A 24,959-nucleotide genomic window follows, 5' to 3' on the forward strand; every position below is an offset into this window, starting at 1 on the left:
CTCCTGTTTCATTCTTTCCCACCTACTGACTTTTCAATATTATTATTGAAGCAACAGTGTCTTCTCCAAATGCTGTAATGGTTAAACGCATCCAGTTCTCTGAATCTGCCTTTGCCTCTTTCTTTCAGTGGTCACAATGTGCCTATTCTACTGGGCACCCCCTGCCAAAATGTCTCCTATCTGTCACTCCTCTCTTGTCACAAGAAGACAATCCTTCTCACTGCTTCTTCACGCTCCCCTCTTCATTTCAAACTGCTTCATCCTCCTTGTGGCTTTGTGATGTCGCTGCCCAAACCTCTTCCATCTTTCTGGTCTTGTGCAGATGTAAGAGCTGCTCTTCTAAATCTTGACTATCTTCCTCCAACTCAGTTGTCAGCCTGCGCTTCATGTGCAGAAAGCTGTGATGATCAGCCAGTCCCACTTCTTATAGGAAAGGGGAATACTCCATCCTTTAGAGCTGCACCCATGCAAGCTTCCTAAACTCCCTCCTTCATCTCCTCCAATCAGGCCAGTCTTGAGGTTACATATAGAGGTAAGCAGGCTTGAGAATTGGGGCATAAAGAATCTTGTTCAGACTAAGAAAACCATGCAAATCTTGCCATTTATTTCTCTGCCTGATTTCATTTTGCCAGTTGACCACTCTCAGCCATTCTTGAACTCCACGAAAAGTTGGCAACGCACATGAGTGGGACAGGAAGTTATTAACTCTAATTCCTTAAAATAGGTATTAACAAAATTACAGACATCCATCCCCCTGCAATGATGAGCACTACGACTCTTCCAAATGAGAGGAAGAGTAAAAGAGTCAGGTAGATTCTACTTCAAATCAAAATCAGATGTGCAGATAATCTGCCATCTCAGGGTAGGACCACGAACTAGGGTAGGACCATGAGTTAAGTGTAATTTCCACACTTATTTCTTTTATCACACAGAAAAAGCATTTTGCCAGCATCTTTACTGTGTTTATGTTACCTTTGATCTTACGAAACAGAGCTACAACATAACAGAGGGGTTTTTTTTCCAAGAGGTGCTTACATGAGTACTATGTTAGAGTGTGCAGTAAGAAATGGAAAGAGCTACACATTATGCATGGCCAAAGAAACAGCTCCTCAGTAGACTTGAGCCAGATGCCTCGCTGATACAATTTCGAAGCCTGCTGAGTTTGTTTGCTGCTGTAATCACCACTGAAAAATCAGCACTTTGAATACCTACCAGATGTGGAGTCCCAAATTTTCTCCTGCGGTTAACATGCCCAATAGCCACTGTACACTCCTGGGTGCAACTGTAGGCAAATGCAAACTTTCTTTTACTACCATTATTCTGCTAAAGTTCCATAGATTTTACACTGATAACCATTTAAACAAATATCTTTATGGATTTGCTCCCTAAAATCTGTTGGTGGTGAAACCTTCCTTACTCTCCACCCTCTTCACATACACTATGGCTGGGCTTATAACAGTTTTTTCCCCTCAGATTTCAGCACTTTTCCTGTGACTGGAGTAAGCCAGGACAGTGCCCATGGCTACAGGCTGCCCCAGTCATTTTAACCCCTGGGTCATGTAACCTGTTCAGGGTAACCTTCTGCCAAACCATGACTCCCGTGCTAAGGCCAATGCAATGTCTGTGCTAGAGGGATGGCCAGTGGAGGGGGACTAGTGGTGCCAACTCACATTTGTAGATCGTGCCCTGACCACAAAGCATCAAAAAACAAAGTTGTGTGTCCTCAAAAGAGAGAGACACAATGCTCTCAAAGGATGTTTTAGGCCTTTTCAGACCCACATGAGCCACAGAAGAGGTCAGTCAAACCCATAAAATCTTAGATGAAGCTCTGAGGTGTCTCTGGTTAAGTGTGGCTATAATGGTTTCTCTCCTATTGACTTCTGCTTCTCCTGAAGTCAACAACAAAACTCCTCTCAGGCTTCGTTAAAGCCAGGATTTCACCTCAAATGCCCTTTTGATGTGGACCCTTCCCACAATGATCATCTCCGTTGATGCAATTGGGTCATTTGGCCGCATGATGACTCAGCCATTAGTTTAGCATCTGTGACGACAGTTTCACTGTCATTTATCTGGGTGGGATCTCCTTGTAGGCAAATTGCACAAACTCTGTTTGATGCTGTGGTAATAAAAAAAACACCCGTTAGTGTTGGTGGGTGCAAGACTTGGCCCAGGTAAATATAGGATTGGTGGCCTAAAGGGAAGGGATGAGTTGTTACATCAGGCAAAACTTAATACCATCTACCATCAGCAGAGCAAGATTTAAGTGTCCATCGTATAAACTAGTACCAAATTAATTTAAAGAGATTATCAACCAAACTCTAATCCTGAGGGCTGAGCCACAACAGGGAGGGAAAGATTGGTGTATGTCAAGCCACAACACCTAGGTGTACTTTTCTTTTGAAAGGCTGTTGCCTATGTGACCATTAAAGAAGCAGGCAATGTCTGAGCTCATCCTCCTACTGCAGCAATATTCATGCCTTAACCCACAAAATCTCACTGGGATCTGCAACACCTCTAGCAGCACTGACAGCACCTTGCGCCCTGTGTGTCCAGTCCACCATGGTTCAATGATGTCAACTCTTTCACTGGTTATGTCAGGTGGGAGGGGATGCTGAACACCTTCCCAGCTCACCTATGCTCAGTGGCCATAATACAGATCTGTGATTTCCAAAGTCCTTTGTGCTTCAGAAAAAGTCAGTTTGATTTTCAAAGGGAGAACCGAGAGTGAAATGTCTTGGTTTCGTTCATAACACTCCAAATTATGAGAATTAGTGGAACAGCTCCAGGCTTCAAGTAGACAAGACAAATGGCAGAGGTGAGCAGCCTCATTACTCTCTTGACTTAAGAAGCACTGATGCACAGCAAAATGCTTGCTCTGTGCGAGCAGCAGGCTGGCCCTTGAGCACTGCAGCAACACAAGGCATAATAAAAATTAGCATCCAAGCAGAATAGTTACGGTAACACAGGGCTGCGTTTGGGTTAATCAGATCTGACGAGAGGCAGCCTTTTCAGCTCACACCCAGGGAGGTGCTGATGCAGCTCTACAGCTGCTGGCTCTGGACACAGCTCACTCAGCACCAGCACAGCGGGAGCTGAGCAGCGTAGCCATGCCTGGTGCCAGAACAAGCTCACCTGATTTCCAGCCCCATGCCTTGGCTAACTGAAGTTTCCTTTCTCTTCTTTGCTGCTAAAAACTAAAGGCTGAGGAGAGTATTACTGACTTTGGCACAGCAACATTGAAAATCATCTCTTAAATCTCACTATCTGATCCAGGTAACGTAACACTTCCCATTACACACTTGCTAATTCAGCATTTTTACTAAGTAGTGAAGAATAAGTGTTTTTGATTATATCTATGAGCTAGCTGGAATCAAAGTGAGCATTCCTTTATGTGTATACACCAACTCTTCTAAAGATAATCAGTTTGTCTGCAACCCCTTTATCTTCACTTCCCTGTCAATAAAACTGGGATAGTGCTCCATAAGGTGGATGCTGTGAGGATGCATCACAAGGTGGGAAGTGCTGGGCTCAGCGAGCCCGAGCATTGCCGCTTGCAGAACACAGCTGGCTCAAAATGCACTCCTGTCTCTACCTTGGAACTGATCCTTAAACTTTATGGAACTATGGTTGTTATAATATCCATAGGAACCTATTAATTAGCTGAGAAGTAACTCTTTAGTATACTGCTTTAAATTTACATTAAAGGTTATCCTAAAGAGCTAAACAGTCAAAATAGCTATTACTGGTTCATTATTTAGTCCACACGCTTATGCAGACACACTATTATTGCAGAATATAGAACTTTATTCTGGCTCAATTCAATACAGTTTGGAAATGGAGTAAACTAGTTGCAGGAATCAAAGAATCATAGAAAGGTTTGGGTTGGAAGGAACCTTAAAGATCATCTAGTTCCAACCCCATTGCCACAGGCAGGGACACCTTTCCACTAGACCAGGTTGCTCAAAGCCCCATCCAACCTGGCCTTGAACTCTGCCAGGGAGGGGGCATCCACACCTTCTCTGGGCAACCTGGGCCAGTGTCTCACCACCCTCATAGGAAAGAATTTCTTCCTAATGTCTAATCTAAATCTACCCTCTTTCAGTTTAAAACCATTACCCTCATCCTATCACTACATGCCCTTGTATAAAGTCCCTCTCCTGCTTTCCTGTAGCCCCCTTCAGGTACTGGAATGCTGCTAGAAGGTCTCCCCAGAGCCTTCTCTTCTTCAGGCTGAACAGCCCAAACTCTCTCAGCCTGTCTTCACAGGAGAGGTGCTCAATCCCTCTGATCACCTTCGTGGCCCTTCTCTGGACTCACTCCAACAGCTCCATGTCCTTCTTATGCTGGGGGCCCCAGAGCTGGATGCAGCACTGCAGGTGGGGTCTCACAAGAGCAGAGTAGAGGCAGGGAATCACCTCCCTCGACCTACTGACCACACTTTATTTTTCTGCAGTAGAAGCCTTTGTGTAGGGAGCTCATTACAAATGGCTCCCCAGCTTTGAATGTAGTCTACCTTAAAATCCAAATTACATCTCCTCTGTCAGTAAACTCTTTGGAATTAACATTCTGTAATTATTACATTACATCAATGACTGAAGACATAAAGTATCATCTCCCCCTGTCGTGTCATGTAAAAGGCATCACATTTTTGTCACAACTTTCAAGTAAATGTGCCACTTCATGTTCAGGGAACACAAAGTGCAGGCAGCCTTAAAGGTAAAATTTACAGAACAGATTCCAAGTCTCTCTGTGATATTGAGGTGGATTTACAGGTTCCTGCCCTTCATTTAAAGCTGAACTATTTTTAGTGAGAGTCCTTCCAACTTAGGGAGTGGAGGAAGTTATCCTCTGCTAAAAAGAATAGGGAAGTGAGAAATTCAGGTGTTTAATGCAACTGAAGAATAATCTTTCCAGCAAAGCCTGTTTTCATGGGCTGGGATAAAACTATTACCTATTGACTTGGATGCTGTCTGGGACCTCCAGTTGTTAATAGCATAAGCGTAAGTTTGTGTTGAAAAATAAAACTCCTTGCCTCCTGCTTGTGGCAAAATAATTTCCTTTATGAAATTCAACTGACAGTGATTCTGAAATTACCAGCCACTACAGAAACGTCTGGCACTGATTGGGATTTTCTGAAAAATCACAGAATCACAGAATGGTTAGGGTTGGAAGGGACCTCAGGAGATCATCTAGTCCAACACCCTGCCAAAGCAGATTCCCCTACAGCACATTGCACAGGGTCGCGTCCAGGTGGGTTTTGAATATCTCCAGAGAAGGAGACTCCACAGCCTCCCTGGGCAGCCTGTTCCAGTGTTCTGTCACCCTCAAAGTAAAGAAGTTTTTCCTCATATTGAGATGGAACTTCCCGTGTTTCAGTTTGTGCCCGTTGCCCCTTGTCCTATTGCTGGGCACCACTGAGAAGAGTCTGGCCCCATCCTCTTGACAGCTGCCCCTAAGGTATTTGTAAGTATTGATAAGATCCCCCCTCAGTCTTCTCTTCTCCAGGCTAAACAGGCCCAGCTCCCTCAGTCTCTCCTCATAAGAGAGATGCTCCACTCCTCTGATCATCTTTGTAGCTCTCTGAGACAGAAAGGACATTCAGAAAGTCAGAAAGGACATTTCCATTTCTATCTCCCTGGACACAGCATCCAGCTCCCAGTGTGCCTCCAGACCTGGTATGGACACTAGGACCTCTTCACTCACTCACAGCTCCCACCCCAACCCCAAGCCTAGACTCAGAGGAAAGACCCTCAAACTGTCTCTAAGGTATCAAAGATGACAATGAAATCTTAAAAATATTCCCATGCATGTTTGAAGCCCGTGCTGTAGAAAGGTAACAAGGGTCTGTGCCATCCCCATCCAATGTCCAGGCCAGCTCTCCTGGTGTGGGAGGGACACACAGCCAACCCCAGCAGTGCGGGCATGAGAATGGACGCCTGTTTTCCACTGACTGAGGCAGGATTCATCACAGTGCTTACCTATGCACCCCAGTTTCAGCACGGGTGATCACCGGGACTTCAGCGTGACTATTCCCCATTATATATTTAAGCACTTATCTAAATAGATTTCCTAAATGGAGGTCCCCACAGTAGCATACATTGCAGTATATGTGGACCATCTGCTCGCATCTCATTCAAAGGTATTATACACATCTGAACTCTACAATGTCATACCAAGCCCCCCAACTTTTATTGGGAGAAAACTTACAATCCTTTGCCAGTTAAACAGAATTCTATGTCTTATTGAAAAGAGCTGTGCTTGATTATGACAAAGTTGCAATTTGCCTTTGGATAACAAGTCCCAGAAATACCTGCAACTCCATGAAACACAAACTGGGGATTTTGAACCCGCTACCTTACATTTCTTTGAGAAATATCAGTTCCTTAACATCACCTTCAAATACACACTAACTATCAACTTGCTTATCACCAACGATGGAAGAGAAGTCAATCAAAGTCTACTCTTGCCTTGAAGCTGCAATCCTGCCGATGACAACATCATTGGAAGAAAAACAAGAAAAAGGACATCTTAAGACATTTACAGCAACATAACCACATTAGTCAATTTTCTTTGGAGCTGTTGATACATCTCCGATTTATCAGAGACCCCAGTGACTTACTTGTCCTCTAAGAGGTTTTGTCCTGTGATCAGATTTTTCCCAGACGGTGCATAGTCCCAGTTCTCTTCCACAATCCCGAGGTAATAGGTTCTGGTCTTTGCTTTCACCACTGCAAACAGCCAGAGGAACCCAAGAGCGCGGAGGCAGCCACCACACCGCGCGGGAAGCATTTGTAATTGTGATTGTGAGGCTGGCAGCAGGCAGGCAGCAGCAGAATGCACCACAGAGAGCTCACCCCTCCCTCCAAGCTCTCGACAAGTTATAAATAAGGAATGGCCAGAGAAAAGCTCCTCCTTTTCAGCAGGTAGGACTGGGATAGGTAGAGAGCCCAGCTATGCAGAGCAGGGCTAGGGAGGAGGTTGCTGCCATGGCAGGACCTTTGCCAACCCTTCAGTGAATGCATAAATTACTCACTTACCTGTCCAGGCTAGAGCCACTTGGTGGTTTTTGGAAGTTTGGATGCTTTTTTGTTCTCCTTTTTCCAGACTAGGTGGTATGGCATATTGGAGCAGCTTTTTGTTAGTCTTTTTGCCATCCCTGTCAACCCCCTTTTTTTTTGGTTTTATTTAACTCCTTCATCATGTCTGAGATTTCTAAAGCTACCACCTTGCTGCTTTCATTGGGTTTTTTTCAATGGCATAACACTAGTTTACAATCCAGCATTATCAGAGAGAGAGAGAGACTTCTCCAGTACCTCTCCAATTTCTAGGATATTCTGGCCCATTTATTAAGATGGCAAGTGATCTCAATGTATTCCGTTTTAGAGTGCCCAAAATGAGGCCCTTTCTTACAAACATTTCTGGAAATTAGAGCCCTTGTAAAGTCTTTCCATTTGGACACCTAAGAATTGAGGCACACTTGGTAATTAACATGCCCACATAGCTCTCTAGAAAATCAGTCCCTCCCTGTATAGCTTAACTTCCTCTAAGAGGACATCTCTATTACCATCTTGGCAAATCAAAGCATAAACCTATACAAGTATGAATTGATAGGATATTCTAACCCATTTAGGTAACATCCCCTAGGTGGCAAGACACTCTGCAAAATCATACTGCTCTCTTACTCATTTTTAACTAACTAAAGACATTAAAAAGTTGCAGTTCTGGAATACAGCTTTACACTTGAGACTCATTGCCAGGTTTAACCGTAGCGAAATTCCCCTTTCAGCTCCAGAACCATCTAACCTCTTCCAGTTGAAGCCAAGAGGCTTCTGGAATGAATTTGGTAGCCACGGGTTTAACTTCATCAGTCAAAACTTGGCTCAGCGATGTGAATGTTTTTATGTGGCAGTCGCGTGAGGTTCACCCTCTGGCATGTGACAGTGACAGCTACATGTACGGTCAGCTGTGCTGAATGCTTCTCACCATCACTGGTGTGCAGGTGGCTCTGAAGTCACACACAGAATTCAAAAAGCAGGCGGGGTTCACAACATGCAGCCTCCAGCCACCTGAACCATGGTGAGTCTCATCGAAATTCAGACACAGGGCACACAGACACATGCAGTATGTTACTAAAGAAGCTTTCAGTTTCTTTAGGCTATTCATCATCTCTTTAGCTGCAAGGACTGAAAGCCCAGGATACGTGGGTAAGGATACGGTCAGACAGTTGCGAATGGTCAGCTTAACACGGCTGTAAAAGCAAGAGTCCCTCAACTGTAAGCTACTCTGATATATGTTGATCTTCATTTTCTCAAGTGAATTAATTGATGAACAATAATAAGAAGAAGTGATAGGACAATACAGATGTGCAAACAGAGATCCTGATCCTCAGAAGCAGCACCCACAGGCTTCCTGATAATGTTGAAGACCTTTCTCCTCTCTTCATTCTTCTGTTGCAAAACACACACTGCCCAACCTCTTGGCATCTCACGTCAGCCTATGTCCTCTCTTCCAAAATACCAAGAGTTAAAAATCATCTTTCTTTTCCACTGCTTTGTTGTGTCACTCATTTACCCAAATGATGCCAACTAATAGTACCGTGGTCCTAAAAGGCATAATTAGAAAGCAAAAGAAAAGACAATGACTGCAGGACAGGCAGAGGCTTTGCCAGCAAGTGGCACAGCCATCAAACATGCAACTGTGGTGGGACCCACGGGCCAACTGGTGGGCTATGAAGATGTGAAAAGGCCAAGGTGGCCTTTTAACCGGTTAGCAGATTCCTGCTGTGATCTTTGCACAGGGCCTGGAACCCTGTAGCCTCCTGCAGTGAATACTTCCCTTGCCCAGAGCAGCTGTCCTGAGCCAAGGCAAACTATGAGCTTCATCTCCTGTCACTCAAGCACCTGAGTTTACAGAACTAAGTGCCTGTTATGCAAATGTTCATTGTTATAACACATGAACATTTGCATTTGAATAGGAGCTATGTTTATTTAGAGGGTAACATGCACTTTGAATGAGATTGTGTAGAGTTTAATTGCTTAAATCAGCCATTTGCGTGGCATTAGACATATTTGATGACCAGGTGCAGTTCTGCTGTGACCTTCTGTCTGTGTGCTTTTTTTGTAACTAAAGAATTCTGTTATATGTTTAACATAAATCTATATATATATGGACTCGCATAACTCAAATGCATTGAGCTAATGGGGAATAGGAAGGGGGAGTGTCTAAGTCTGCACTGGCACCTGACTGCACTATAGTAATTGAAATAATAATAGTGCTATGTCCTGGTTTTTCTATTGCTTCTCCTGTGCCCAGGATTGGGTCCTGGTTGCTTTCTTGCTGAAATAACTTTTCAAAATTCAAATATGAAGTTAATTTATTTGTCTATTACCGTAAAAATTATTTGTGTAACAGGAATAATGTGTGGGCATTAGCACCCTATATCAGCAATGTGTTGAAAGTCTGGTAAACGCCTTAGCTTGGCTTCAGCATTTGCTAGATCTGGCAACTTGTATACCCTTTGCATCCACACATTAACACTTAATTACCTTGTCACATCATTAAACCCAGGCACATTTACATTCCGGAGAGGTGCTGTGGGCATGACTCACAAAAAGATGAAAGAACAGCTGTTTTGCTCTTGCAACAGGAAAATTTCTGGGAAGCTCCCCTCTGGCAGTGAGGTAATGGGATTAAGTCTGTCCCTTTGTTCAGGATCCTTTCGGCAAAAGGGTTGGATGCTGGTTCCTCTGAGACTTTCTGTCCCTCTGAAGGCTAAAATTAGTTCATGGCTGGATTTCGAAGTTTTGTAACGAGGAGCAATGTTCATAGGTCTGAAGAGGGAACGTTTTGAGCGCCAGTTTGTGAATGAGCCCTGAAACATCACCAGTGGAGCTTTCTTTTTAAGCACATGAGGAATGATTGCAATAATTAGTGTAAATTAATCCACTAAAGCCCGGACTTGTGCCAACTAATGTTAGTGAATTAACTAGAATACCTAAGTTAACCTGGCGATGACCATAAGGTCAATGAAGAGAGATGTTGGATGTGCTGATCTTCTGCATTGGCTGTACCTCAGTTCCTTGAAATTAGGCGACATGAGTTCAGAGATGAGCACTTTATTCAGACTGTTTACTACTGAAACCCAGCTTGCATTCTCTGTTGAGCAGATGATGAGCTGATGTTCAAGCAGATTGACTACCCTGTTCCCTCTGCTTCTTCTTGATAGCAGTAGAGTTCCCATTCGTACACACTTGTTCCTGATTCCTCTGCTATGTTGGTTTGTGTTTGCATTGCAATCCAGGTTGGGGAATTAGTCTGCCTGTTTCCAGCATAAGGCTACCCTCAGCTGGTATTGCCACCAAACCTGGAGCTGTGCCTGTAGTGACCATCCCAGGGTGACAAAGAGTGCCTGTGGTAAAGCTGGGAACTGAGTTACACCCTCCCAAGTTTCACACCACTCTTTTAACTAAGCCATCCTTCCCCTTCCTCGGTTTTCCCACACTCTCCAGCCACGAACAAGTATTGAATACAAAAGCCCCATAGTACATCTGTGAAAAACAGTTTCACTTGCACTTTCTAATGATTTTCGGAGTTGCAGCAGTAGTGAGCAGAAGGTAAACCTCATGTTATAGTCTTGGATAGTCACATCAGGTGTATCTGAATTAGTGGAATCTTTTGAGTTCACGCTGGTAGGTTGGAAATCTAAAAAACCATCTGCTCTGAAGTCATCCACCACTTCTATTTGCAATTCTGGATAGGACCTTGGTGATAAAGGATTCCTCGTCGTATGCAGCACTTCCTAGGAGCACTCCAAGTCTGAGCACAGAAACAGTTGGAGACAGAAAGACAAAAATGCTGCTGAAACTCCAAGAACAGTTACGAGGATCTGTGATCAGTGAGGATATTAGAAAGGTAGCTGTAGCCCATATTACAGGTGGCCTAGTGTGGACCTGACTCATGTCGGCCCAGAAGTCCTTGTGGCAGGACGGAGACTGAACCAAGGCCTTCAGATTCCCACGTCAGAGCCTGCATGGCTCCCCGATGTTGCCCTCCAGCCATTTGGGCTCACTCCGTGCACCCAACTCAGGGTCACACTTGGCATTTACCACAATGGTTGTCTGGAGATCATTAGGGCAGAATAATTTTCTCTGTACATCTCTGTACAGACGCGCTCCTCTCTCCTTGCAGAACAGCTGCTTTGTACATTACTAGCTGTGGACAAATCTTGAGTTAAGGTGTGAAATGGAGAAGAGGGATCCTGTTATATCAGAAGCAGCCCACAGATCCTTTCTTTTCCATCATGGGTTTAAGCCAAATCCTGTATCTGCCGCATCAATGACAAAGGATGATACCGTAGCTGAATTTAGACTTTAGAGGAATTAATTGTACATTGGAAAAAAAGATACTTAAATTCAAAGATTATAAAGGGATGCAACAATGAGAAAGGAGGCATGTAACAGTGAACTGAAAGGAGCTGCAGATTTGAAGAGATTATAATAAATTGCCAAATAGACTGGCCAAGTGTGATGTGTTCAGCCTCAAAAGCCATTACAGCAAGGCTAAAAAAAGGAAGTTTTGATCCTAATTAAGAGAAGCTTCTTATGTGTGGCAACTCATGTAATATCTGCACTGTTCAAACAAGGCTAATACCTCGACAAAACTTCAAGGTACATTATTTATGGGTTTCTATAGTGCTGCCCATTGTAACACCTAACAAACATGAAAGAGCTTAACTTTACGTCATCATTGTGGGGCAGAGTGTGTTTATTAACCCTATTATAAAAATGATGAAAGACGAAGGCTAGGTAACTTCCAGGCACTCACACAGGAAGGCAGCCTGATCTCCTGGCTTTCTATCCAGCGGTAGAAGCAAGGCGACAGCCCTCCTGCCCCACCACCTCTCCTCTGTGCATGAGGGTGGTGGACACCGGGGTCTCATTGGACTTTCACTCTTTGTGGGAGTGATGCTGTGACCCCGTTGCATGGTGAAACGCTTTCATACCCACCTTTGCTGCCTGATTGCATGAGTGCCAGTACCATGGGCCACCTTAGCTCTCTCCCCCGAGCAGCTCTGCTGCCTGCCCAGATTCCTCCAGCCACCCCATGGGCATCATGGGATCCTCTTCCATCACGTCTCATGGCACTGACCTACTTACTAACTCTAGAGGAAATATGGCCCTTTTGTTTTCCTCCTATGAGATCATTGCCCCATTTTCTCTCTAGGTAAATAGGGGAGTTGTGGTAAGAAACCCCAGCACAGGAAAACTAACTGGGACTATTTAAAGCAGGTAGTAGAAAGGAAGGTATTGAGCATTGCAGGAAGACAAAAAAGAGGTGACAGGATTGCATCTGCACAAGTGGCTTCCGAACTGTTGCAAACTCACCTCTGCTAGGCAAGCCATCCCCAAGAGTGTTATAAACCACCAAATTCCCAGCAGGCTTGTGACACTTTGCTTGGGGTCCGCTGGTTAAATGCGAGGGTGTTGCGCTCAGTGGAGAGCTAACAGAAGTTACCTGCTGTCCAGACAACTACTTCTGTCCAGTTTCTCTGCCTTGAAAAGGAGCAAGTGGCGGAAAAGTGACGACCTTGCAGAAGCCTGGATGGCTGCCCACAGTGAAATGATGCGATTTATGGGATCTGCAAATGACTGCCAACACTTTTATTGTCTTTCATCTCTGTCTACAAAGCTTTGCAATAAAGAGCAGCCCTGCTGCTCTTTAGTGATTCTGTTGCTTTCTATTTGAAGGAGCCTGTGTTACAGCCAGAGTGCCATTGGATGGAGTGGAAACCTTCGAGGTCTGGTATTAAAGAGGAAAAACATTTCTACAGAACTAGAATTGCCACAGTCTGTGGAAAAAAACTCTCTCTTCCATCAACCCAGTTATCACCTTTAAGAGTTTGCTGTGGTCTTCCAAAAAAATCATTTGCCTGTGTTCTCTCAGCCCAAGTTAGAACTGAACCTTATATAGTCCCTACTGAGGATTTCTTCCGTCCTCTGTCCAGCTCTTGCCTAGTCTCTCCTTTCCACTGCTGGATACAATCCTGGGAGGTGCAGAGCACCCTTGGTTTAACAGAGATATGCAGGAGTGTCACGGTTTAAAGCTGGGCCAGCTATTAACCTGGTAGCAGATGCTCTCTGTTAACCCTCTCCCCCCCCACCCTAAGGGAAAGGGAAAAGGGAGAGAGACTTACGGGTTGGAAAGTTAAAACAGTTTTAATAAACTATAGTAATGAAAAAGAGTATAGTAAGAATAATAGAAATAATCAAATATATACAAAACCGAGATCGAGAGCTTGGAAATCCTCCTCAGACAGAGTTGCTCCCCCCAGCATGGGCAGAGGGGAAAATGCAGTAGCTCCCCTGCCATCACACCTGCAGGCTTTTAACTGGAGAATTGGCAAAGCTGGTACCAATCAGTGGGAGACAGGAGGACCCCTCCCTCCTGGGCCCCACCTCCAGGAGGCAGTGGGTTAGTGATAAATAGGAAAGTGAGAATGACGTGTATGGGATGGAATGCCTTGTTGGTCAATCTTGGGTCACCTGACCTCTCTGCTCCTCCCTGCAGGTGCGAGCCCCCTTCGGCTCTTCACTCGTAAGCAGTGAGGAATTTAGCAGTGACCTTGGTTTCTCTAAGACTAATTGGCCTGGTTTGGGCCAAACCAGGACAAGGAGACAAGATGACTGTGGACTAAGACCCTGGAGTTGGGTCAGGGCTCTTGGCATCTTTCTTTGCAAGTAAGGGGTTGCAGGGATGCAGCCTGGTAAGCCTGCACCATGCATACAAGACTGAGCAAATTTGCCAACTCGGATGCAGATCCCTCTCCAAAACAGTTATGAAGTGAAAGGCAGCACGATGCAAATGTGGCTGCACCACCCCTGCATCCAAGCTGGAGTGTTTCTGCACCAGAGTCCACTTACATTTCTGAAACCAGGACTAACTCAGGCAGAGTCACCCTGTCTTTGCCTGCTCACAGTGATGCCAACATGGTGTAAGCAGAGCTTCCTCCTTTCCCAGGCCAGGCTGCTACTTCAAATGAGAGACTTCATGAATCACGGTGCCTGAAATACCTCCTGAAGCACCTGCAGGACTTGGGGCAGATCACAGAGGTCCACAGTCTCTATGTTTTGGAAGTAAAAAGTGGGCATCAAAACCCACCCTTGGGCACCTGAGAAAAAAAGCGTGAGTCTCAAGAAGTGCTGAGCAACCTCCCCCAATGGAGGAAACATGGTTTCAGCTGACTAACTGTAAGCACTCAGTTAGCCTTTGCTTCTCCTCAGATGTGCTCATCTGCAAAGTGGGGATCATTATATCTGACTCCCTCTCCAGGTATTTCGAAGCTAATTTAGTTAATGCTTGTCAAGCACTTTAAGGTCTTCAGATGAAAGGAGCCGCAGATAGGCAAAGCATTGCTGTTACTCTTAATTATTTCTATTGTGCAAGTAGACATGAAAGCAGCAAGGGTGATGATTACTCTCTTCCTTTACAAGTGGCAAGACACAGTGCAAATACACAGACAGAGACCCTCCCTGCCCTGCAGTGCTCCTAATCTTACCAGCCAGATAAACCAGACAAAGAGTGAGGAAAGGAGCAACAAACCCAGAGAAAAGAAGTGCTTGTAGTGACTTACCACACACTGGGTTTTTTGCAACAGCTGCTTCTTAAAAGTGCCCTGTTAGCCAAAAAGTGCAATATTGCTATTCTGGGGTATTTAAAAATCACAAGTCAGGCTCTGAAAAAGGAAAAGTTTTTTACAAAAGATAGTAAATGCGAATTCTCCTTATTTGGCCTCTGATTTTTGAGCAGTTTTGAAGTTTTTCTTTGCAGCCATGAGGACTGAAACTATTACACTCACTTAAAAAAAAAGCAAAAGTTCTCAAAGAACAAGTTGAAGTATTGGGATATGTAAGACAAATTCCTGGCAGTAACAGGCTGCTGTCAATCAGCTGCTCAGCAGGAAGGAGATGAGAGTGAGCTTGGTGACAACTCATCCTTCTTCCCTCCCATGTGCCCGATGACTCTCTCACAATTAGTTTTCACTCTCCTCAGGGTGCCAGGGGCTGGGTGCACACCGCAGAGGAGTTTGCATGCAGTGATGAGATGCTCCGCAGTAATTTGTTCCTTTATCTAATGCCTGACTAGACAGGCAGACGGATAGAGGAGCAAAAAAGCCAAGTGGCTCCCAGCCAGATGCTGAAACCTCTCACACGTGGCTGTGAAAGGGCTGGTGCTGGCTCAGCGGAGGGGGTGGGAAGCATGACGAAGGCCAGCAGTGTAGCGGGACTGGGATGCTCTGGGGTGAGATGTGCTAATCTGAGACATCCTACCTATCCTTCAGAGCATGAAGGGTTGTGAAGGCAGACCCTGGGCAGGGAGTACCAGGCTAGTCCAGCAGTCAGGCATCTGTATCCCTCACCTCCGTCAGGGACAGTTTCAGCCCATCAGTGGAAGGAGGCTGTAGCTGGATCTGCAATGTCCTGGGTGAATCCAGCAAAGGCTGAACCTTCCTCTGACTGCTGTATGAATCAAAATGGTTTTCTTGTTTGCTTTTTCCCAAGTAAAAGCATCCAGTTCATTTAATATCAGCTGGTGAACACTCTTGGGACAACATCAGCTACGTTTTTTTCGGTGAGCTTATCGTAGGATGAGGATGCCTGATGCAAGCTGCCACCAGACATATGCTGTTATAAAACTATTAAACTATTCTTAAAAGAATCCCAGCCTCTTTCAAAAAGCAATTCTTGCAAGGGAGAGGCAGCAGTGTTTCTGGCACGTCAGAAGGAAGTGTACCCTTATCTCATAATAGCCATAGACAATAATACAAGCATCTTAAGGATATCAAAAATAGGTTTAAAACGCTAACCCAGCTGTCCATCAGGCACTGCTTCAACTTTCCATGTCTGCATTTCATCCTTGGGCTCTCACCAAGCTCCCACTAATGGCTACAGACATCGTGTTTCATTGCCTCCCCGTGCCACCACTGGGGCAAGACACAGGCACGAATCTCCGGCGTTGCACAGGGTGAGGTGTGCCTACTGGAAAAGACCCTCCAGGCTTTTATTTTTTTTAATGTGTATGGGTTTATCTCTCACCTAGCTCTTTTATGGTCCTGTCTCCACCCAGTATCTTCCCTCTTAATACTTCCCCGGGTTCTTGCCTTTCTCCCCAGCCTCTGGAGACCTACTGTCACCGCAGAGTTAATGCATGTCCTGCCCTTAGTTCCATTCAGGCCCACACCCTAATATAAAGAATGGATTACACCACTGAGGAACAACAGCAGCATACGCTGGACAGTTTGTTCATCTTTTTGAGTCTAGCTTTTTGATGGCTTCCTCATGCCAGCTGTAGAGGAGCTGTGGACTCAAGCCAGCTCTTCTACAGGGACCAGGGACAAAACCCCATGGCAGCACAGTGCCACCAGTGCTAATGTGACTATGGTGCTCAGTGCAAAGGGCAGTGCAGCTGCTCCTGAGCCACACCAGTGCTCTGCTGCTATCCTTCTCTGATATATCACAGTCCTTCACAGAGCCACACAACCACAGAGCAGCTGAGGTTGGCAGGGACCTCCAGAGGTCATCGGGTCCAACTCTCCTGCTCAAGCAAGGCCACCTGGAGAAGGCTGGCCAGGACCATGCCCAGATGGCTTTTTAATATTTCCAAGGATGGAGAAAATATATCTCCAAGGATGGAGACAGACAGTTCACACCTTTTCAGAAAGGACCTTTAATTATGTCTCCTTTTGGTACCTAATTTTAGACAACAAACAAAAATGCCTTCAGTCCACCTTCCTCAACATCACCTCACCCTCAAAAAAGCCTTGAAACAGCCTTCCAGTGGACACAGGAGCAGAAAAGTATAAATAGTTTTGAAGACTGAGATTGCTTCATTCTGGGAAAATTTTGTGATGCTGTTGTCTGTGCAAGCAGAGAATCCCTTTCAGAAACTCAGGCAGGGTTAAGAAATGTCCAAAGGCACTTTCCACTTTGGGAAATATTGCCCTAATTGCCTCGGGCCCTTCTGCTACATAACATATGTGGAGATTGAAAATACTATTCTGAACCACAGTGGGCTCAAACTAGCAACCTCAGGGTCAGCAAGGGTATGGATTGTCCATTCTTCAACCAGCCAGCACCAGCTGGAAAAAACTGAGAGACCTCAGGATCTGAAGACCAGCTGTATTTCCAAAGGTTTATCCAATTTTCACACATATATCAGCTTCTCCGACACAGGCAAAGTAAGTAGGTATTTTTACTAGCAAGCAGTAATTCTGGCTACTATTGTGGCCTCATGCGCATGTTTGAAACATTACAGCTACACACACACAACTAGTATTGATTTTCCTTTTTTTCTTTTTTCCTTTTGGCACAAAACCAGATGGGGATGGTTAACGAGAGGACCGTCTGCCTTGAAATAACAAAACTCTTAATGCTTTCTCCTAACCTCTCGGCTGTTGCCCTGCTCTTTCATTCTGGTGGGAGTTGATGCTCCAGGTACCTCAGCCTCCCACAGGTTTTAATCTCTCACAGGTTACCCAGACAAGCCACGTGTCTCTCAGTCTGACCAAAAACACCACCCTGGACTACAGAAACCTTCCCTCCTGACAATGTCAAACAGCTCTAAAAAAAAGGTAATGAGCATTTTTTGACAAAATCCATGTTTCTTCAGCGTATTCCCAATATTTGCTCTTCATTACTGAAGGCTTCCTGAGAGACCCAGGGCAGCACAGGGCAAGTTAGGAAGGGAGAAGGATCACCAGAAGTAACATTTCTCCCATTTTGTCAGGTAAATAGGGGCATTTTCTACTGGGTGCTTCTTTTAGCTCCTAATTCGCCTGCACCCTGAGCACATACTTGGACGAACCCCAGTGACAAAACACAGGGATGAGAAATGCCTTTCAACCAAACCAGAAAGAAGTGTTGCATGAAACCAGCAAAATGAAAGCACAAACCTCTAATTATTTTAATATTGGATAGTGACAGTGTTGTTCTGTGTTAGGAGCACAAACAACCCTTGGCCACAGGTCATGGTTCATTGCCATTTTAGGAAACAGTGGGGCTAGCACAGTGCTGTCCCTGGACAAAACACTCAGGTGATTAAATAAAATGAGCTTTGTGATAAATCAGATGAACACACATACACGCAAGCAAGCAGTGGATAATACTTTGCTGGATGGGCAGAGCTTGGTGGGTGTTGTTTTGGCACCATTCCCCCTCATCCCAGAAGGTGCTTCTGCCGAGTGTTGACTGTGCAGCCTTGGAGTACCTGGGCTCACAGAATCACTGATAACCATGGGGTTTATTCACAAAGGTCTGTCTCTTGGTAGTGGCACTGGTGTCCTCAGAGGCAATGATGTGTTCACTGCTATTGGAGGGGGAAACCTGTGCTCAACAGGATGTCGTCTCAGGGAGGACAGAGAGAGTCTAAGTATGTAGGAAAGGGGGGTTATGCATGAAAAGGAGAGAAAAGGGAAAAGAAAAAAGGAAAAAAAATTTGAAAAATAGGTAAAATAGAAGAGAAGGAAAGATCCATCCATGTGAGATTTAAGCTGTTGTTGCTGTGAAGTGCATGTCCAGCATATGCTGTGTGTTAGGACCACCCATGTGTGACAGTATTGTGCACTGAATATGCTCCCAAAGAGTGTGGAGAGCCTGTTTCAAACTTGGTCCAGAACAACTTCCATTCCACCTCTTCAGATTTGTATATATTCTTAATATAAGCACCGTAACCTGCACCACTCAATTATTCAATGTTGGTTTTTATGGCTATCTCTGATCTGATTCAAGACAAGCATTTTTGCATTGAGCTGTTCCTCCTTTTCCTCCGTGTTCTTGACATGCAATCAGCTCTTTGTTGGCTGGGGTTATGTGGGTCTGGGATACTCTGGATAAAGGAAAATCTGAATAATGCTGGTACTGCTGTTTCTACCTTAACAGGGCATCTGCATGCTCCTGGATACAGACAGGCATGTTAACCTGGGTACCTGCTGCAAGAGCAGGGAGAGCCAGCTGGGGCTCCAGGTCAGGTTATCTGCAATGCCCAAGCTCTTGAACCTTCTCAGAGCCAGCCCATCTCCAAAAAAGCCTCTTAACAGCAGTTTGCTTCCTGATTCTTCCTCAGGAAAATCAACCTCGCCTTCCCTCAGTTGAGGAACATATTAACAGCCAAGTGCCATAGGAAACAGCAGCAAGAAATAATTTGTGTCACGGTGTCAAAGTGGAACAAATTAAATTCAGTGCCAAAGTGGAACAAATTAAATTGAGTGTCACTGTATACTTGGAATGAAGCTTTGACTTCAGAGGAACCACTTAAGATTTGTACTAGAGAGCAGAGCTGCCTGGCTCCTTTTTACACAGCGATTCAACAGCAAAAAGGGCATTTTCTCATCAGTGCACTCCAAATGGGGCAAATCTATTAATAGAGTAAGTGGGCAGTCAGATATGCCCTTCAAAATCCTGCACGGGGCTGTAATTCTTCTAACTCACTCACACATTGCACCACTCAGGGAAATTGTAGGGCTGGAATGGTTTTCATTTCTAGCGTGATGAAAAGGATTTTTCGCATCTTTACATTTCCTCTCTCAGTATCCATGCTACTACATGTAACTGGAAAATTAATGAAGAGTTTATGGCTAAAAGGATATAAATAAAAGGCGGACCATTGCTGATGTACAGTAAGTCAATATAGTCAGGAGGCATTGACCAGTGGAACACAAAATGCTTTCATTGCCTTCAAAGTCAATATTGCAGGGGGAAAAATAGATGTACACAATCGTATACACTCAGTTTAGCCACTAAACACTTCATGGACAAAACTCATTCTTTCTAAGTGTTTTAGAGCTTGCTTTTTTCATTTCTTTAGGGTGAGTCTATCACTTCAGAAAAACAGGTAAGAGTCAGGCTTTCTGGTGTTAATACAGACTGTTTTTGTGCTCTTCTTTTTGGCATTCCTTCTGTACCTCACAATGAGCAGTATTTAGTTCAGATCTCATCAAAGACTGAATACAGATCCTTCTCAGTAACTAGCAAATCTAAAGATATTCTTGAAGCAGCAAGATAATTGTGTTTAATGTAGCTTACCAGTATTTTTATTTTTCCTGAATGGCTAGAAGTTCTAGTCTTTGATTAAGCCCCTGTTGTACAAGCATAGATGAAAACACTGAACTTGTCCCAAACAGTTTAAAATCTGTGCAGGAGAACAAAAGACAACAGATTGCTGTAGGCAAATGGAAAAGCACAAAACTAATACAATATCGGTTCTGCTTATAGTGCACTTGCTTGAAAAACTATTAAGCATTCAGTGGAGAATGGCACTGAGCGGTGTTTGAAATTAAGAGGCATGATCAAGTCTAGGTATCAAGTCGAGACACTAAATGATAAGTTATAGATGAAGTATGGTAGGCCTATGGGACAAGATTTGGAAGGTGAAGAGAAGAAACTTAAAGAGGTCAGTAAAAGAATGTATAGTGCTGGAGACACAGTACAGATGAGAAACTGCAGAGGTGAGCCTTGCATATCACCTTGGAGGGCTATGTGCCGGGCAAAATCAAAGAAAAGCAGACTCAAAATCAAGGACGTTGAGCCCAAATGAGACTGTTAGCTATGTGAGGGTGGGAAAGGTGGTACCTTAGAGATATTATAGAGTAAGAGTCTATAAAAAGTCCAAGCAACCAGGATATGAGATTTAGGGGGAGAGTTCATCTTAAGTATCATTATGAAGTTTCCCTATTTGCTTCTTAACTCTCTACATAAGCTGGCAGGTCCCCCCCCAGGTGCCCCAGCTGTCAACGCAAATTGCTGATGGTCTTCACGTTGTTCTAAATTTAATTCTTTAAATGCTTTAAATGCCATTAGGCCTTGTGCCTTTGCCCTGTCTGAAGATTATCTGGGAGTTACTTTGTTCCTTTTCCTTGGGGTTGAAGAACCACCACAAAAAACATGGTGGAATGCTGTTGTCATTGAGCTCAGTTGAAATTTGAGGCATTGGGTTCAGTGGGTTCAGCTCAGTTTCCCTCCTTTTTGCCATCTGTATTGTAATGAAGGTTCTTTGCCTGAGATCAGTCTATGGGCTGTCTAAAGATTTTCACTGGCTGTGAGTCAGTGATGAAGACAACCTTCCCTGCATCCTCTGATGCTGGTGGTACTAAATATGCAACCTGGGGACTGAAGTCCCAGGCTTTGCCCCTGTGCTTCTGCAGCCACCCTGCCATGCTAGTAGTCCTCACGAATGTGATTCATCTGACCACAGATGCTAACATCTAGATCTGAACAAGTGTTGAGATTCTTTCACCGTTAATGGTTTACTGTAACCCTCAGTTACTCCTAAAACAGATCTTGTGAATTTTTTCCTTAAAAGTGTCTCTTTCTCTCACTAGGAATAAATGCAATCTAGGGTGACAACTACCTCATGGACATCCAAAGTCATCTGAGATGAATTCCACCCAACACAACCAATCTTTTGTAGTGAGATTAGAGAATGAAGATGAGAGATGGCAGTGTGGAGAGTGGAATATCTTGCACCTTTGCTTTCACTCACGTGCCCCTTTCATTAATGTTTTTGTGATCAAGTCATCCTTCCATCTGGATGTTGAGAACAAGGCAACAGCAGGTGTCTGCCAGAGGGAGGATGTTTTCAATTGAACAGAGTGATCTGAGCGTATTCCCAGCATGACTGGGGCCAAATCTAACCTACCAAGAAACATATATATGTTTTAGTGTTTGGTCATATTTTAACAGTTATTACTATCACATTTTCTAGACAAGAAAGTCCCTTTTTCCTCAGTATGAGTCTTCTCCCAGTTTAATTTTTATGTTTCTTCATACTCTTCATTGTGTTTTTCATTTCTTGGCCCATCCCTAGTGTCTCTTCTACCTTTCTCTTTTCCTCTGCCAAAGTGAATCTTCAGTTTTCCTTCCATACTCCCTCTCTCTCCTCCCTGGAATTGTGTTTTTCTTTCCTTGCTTCCTCCATTAGTCACACCTCTCCCTTCTCTCCATACTTTCTACTCTTCTCCCTCTTTTTCCCCTGTCTTATTGAGAATTTTCTTTCCTTCCCTTCCGATCCCCACTCTCCTCACCCAGTTCTCCCAGCAGCATGCTTTGGAGCAAAGTCAGTCCTGAATTTTAACAGCCACAACCTGTTGTGCAGAAGATGACTCCACACCAATGGCCAGACTTTATTGTGCCACCACCTCATGCTTCAGCCACATTTTCTGCCACGGACCTGTTGTTCCTCTTTGTGCGCTTGCACCCCTGACATCTCCTGTCTTTCCTCTTCTGCCAAACTGCATGGCTGAAACGGGTGCAGCAGTAAAAATGTCTCCGCTGCTCCAGTCTCTGTGTCCCGAGGGGCCGAGGCATTGACCACTGGAACACTGCCTTAAATAATCAATAATGCTAGGTGACACGCCAGCCTCACACTGGCCAACCAGGGATAACTTGGGGTATTTCCTCATTCTCTGCAGAGAAATAGCTATTTGTTTAACAGAGGCCATCGCCCGAAAGCATCGCTGTGCCTCCCTCAGACCGCCACGCTCCGGGAGAAGGGAGCTGGGAAGCCTGAAGCCGGCTACAGGGAACTCTGGAGCCTGGAGGCCATCCTAGCCCCGTGTAGAACGTAAGCAAGGTATTTACATGCTTCCCTCAGCATTAAAAAGCAAAACTTTCTAAAACCGTAGTTAAAAATTAGAAGCTTGCTCTAGCCACCTTGCTTAAAGAAGCTGTAGAAAGTGCTTTTGTTTGCTGAATTAATAAAGTGTTTTGAGTGCTTCTGGCAATCCAGAGTGTTTTTCTAAGCTGTAATAACACAGTCAAATCTTCTGATGTACACAGGTAGCAAAGCGGCGTTGATTTTCGTGGTAGAGGCTCTCACTAAGTATGGTGATTTATGTTTAGGTAAGTTCTCCTTGCAGTTTGAAGTGGTATTGAGATAGGTTACAGAGAATGGGCTGTAAACCCCTGTTCTTCCAGCCAAAGCAGCGTCAAGTTGCTTCGCACCGGGCGAGAATTGTACCCTCTAGCTATGTACAAAAGATGCAGAAGAGAATTTATAACTCGCCTATAAGCCTTAGTTTTTATAGAAGGAGGCCAGGCTGTGCCTGTGCTTGTTTGCTTCTCTCTGGGGAGGGGAAGTAGGTGAGGTTGGGCAAACACATGGAAAAGCAAAAGCTGGAATGAGACAGGAAAGCAGAGAGGCGAAAGTCAGTGTAAAAAAAATAGCAAATGCATTGGGTATTTTAGAGAAAGATGGGTGAAATGTCTAATATTCTTTCCATTTCCCTCCACTCCCTCCCTGCTTCATCTTTCATTTGCACATTGTCGGTCTGCTTAGATTTTTATCTCTTTGAGCTGGGGCTTTTTTCTAGGGCTTGCAAAATGCCCTGCCCAATTTTGAGCATTATATAAACAATAAGTAATGACCATAAACTAAGCATCATCTCTGTTAAAAATACTCCCTTCTGGAATAATTTAGTGCCAATTAACTTGTTTTATAGCTGGATTAAAAAAGCATAACGTGATTGTAAAGTGCTCAGAAGAAAAGACATATAAGCGCAGTGCTTTTATTAAACTTGTAGCAGCGGAGAACAATGCAAATTTTTTGCTATAGAAATGCAAACTCAGAAGAAGTCTCTAGCAGTCTCAGCAATATACAGCATCCCATAAAGTCTTTCTGTTTTCCCTCTCAGTTACAGAGGTCTGAGGACATTGGTCTGTCTTCATGCCTTACCTCACCTCTTCGCTGTCTTCATTCTGTTAACGAAGCCAGTTTCAGCCTGTCTCTGGCTTTCTCAAATACTTTCATACTGTCTTTCACCGGGGCTTTTTTTCTTGGGAACCCAACCTTGATTCATTTCTGTACTGCTAGCCTGCGTAATACCTTCTCAACATCAACTTCTGTCACAAAACTTTCAAGATTAGCCAACACACATCACTAAATTGAGGGACATTTCACTGTTTATTGCCTCGGTTATTACAAAACCTATTTGTGTCTAGCAAGCGTAGGCATGTGAAAGGTCAATAATCTCTGACCCAGTAGTCTGAAATTTCCAGCCTGACATGGAGAAATATCTGTGGATCCACTTTTGTATTGAGCAGCCTTTTCTCTTTGGCTATAGATCACAGCGGGGGTGCAGTATGAGCTGAGGTTGTTCGCTTTGGTGAAGAGGGATCTAATAGCAGCCTACAACAAACTTGGAAGGGAGTGACAGAGGTGGTGGAGTGGTGGGAGAGGATATAACAAGCAGCAACAGCCATGTTTACAGCTTTGGAGATTCAGGTTGGACATGAGGAAAGACTTTTTCACCAAGAGGCTGGGGCAGCCCTGCAACAGGTCACCCAGAGAGGTGGTGATAGCTCCATCTTTGGGGGTTTTCAAAGCTCAGCTACACAAAGCCGTGGCTGACACAGCAACTTAATGTTGGTGGTAGTCCCAGTGCTTCATTTATGTTAATTCTTTGATTTTAAAAGATGATTCTTTGATTTTAAAATAAGAACCTGACTGATGTGAAGTATTAAGCTGCTGTTTTGCATGTTATGGCAGATCTCTGAAAATGAGGTGGGATGGCTTTGTGATCTGCCCATAGCAAACACCCATAAGATTAGACATGCTTCCAGTTTTTCAGATATTTTAGGGTGGGTGCCAAACAGCCCCATAAACTCACAGTCTTATCCACCCTTATCTGCAGAATAAGCTCGTCATAGGAAATGGTAATGAAAGTTTCCCCAATTCTTGCTGACAGTGTATTTTTGACTGAAATAGAGAAAACACAGCTGGTAGGGTCCCTGGTGAGGGTCCCTCGTCTGCTCCAGCGCCAAGGCAGGGTTCAACAATTCTATGGCATTCCCGGCAGTCATTTCCTGCTCTGCTAGACCTTCAGTGCAGGAGATTTCAAATCAGCTGCCCAAGACAGTGTTCCCAGACAACCCAGTACATGCACCTCCCTTTCCACCCAAGGTCTTAGCCCC

At 44.4% G+C, this 24,959-nt stretch overlaps 1 protein-coding gene across 1 annotated transcript in view; it reads right to left on the reverse strand.

Annotated features, from left to right (window-relative positions):
- Positions 1-6,789, reverse strand: part of HEPHL1 (hephaestin like 1) — a 38,572-nt gene extending 31,783 nt beyond the window's left edge. The window contains exon 1 of the mRNA XM_068425041.1: positions 6,620-6,789. Within this exon, the coding sequence (XP_068281142.1) occupies positions 6,620-6,789 (170 nt within the window). The remainder of the gene's footprint in view (positions 1-6,619) is intronic.
- Between the last annotated feature and the right edge of the window lie 18,170 nt (positions 6,790-24,959).

The sequence above is a fragment of the Nyctibius grandis genome, chromosome 2, assembly GCF_013368605.1.
Source record: "Nyctibius grandis isolate bNycGra1 chromosome 2, bNycGra1.pri, whole genome shotgun sequence".
NCBI classification, from domain to species: Eukaryota; Metazoa; Chordata; class Aves; order Nyctibiiformes; family Nyctibiidae; genus Nyctibius; species Nyctibius grandis.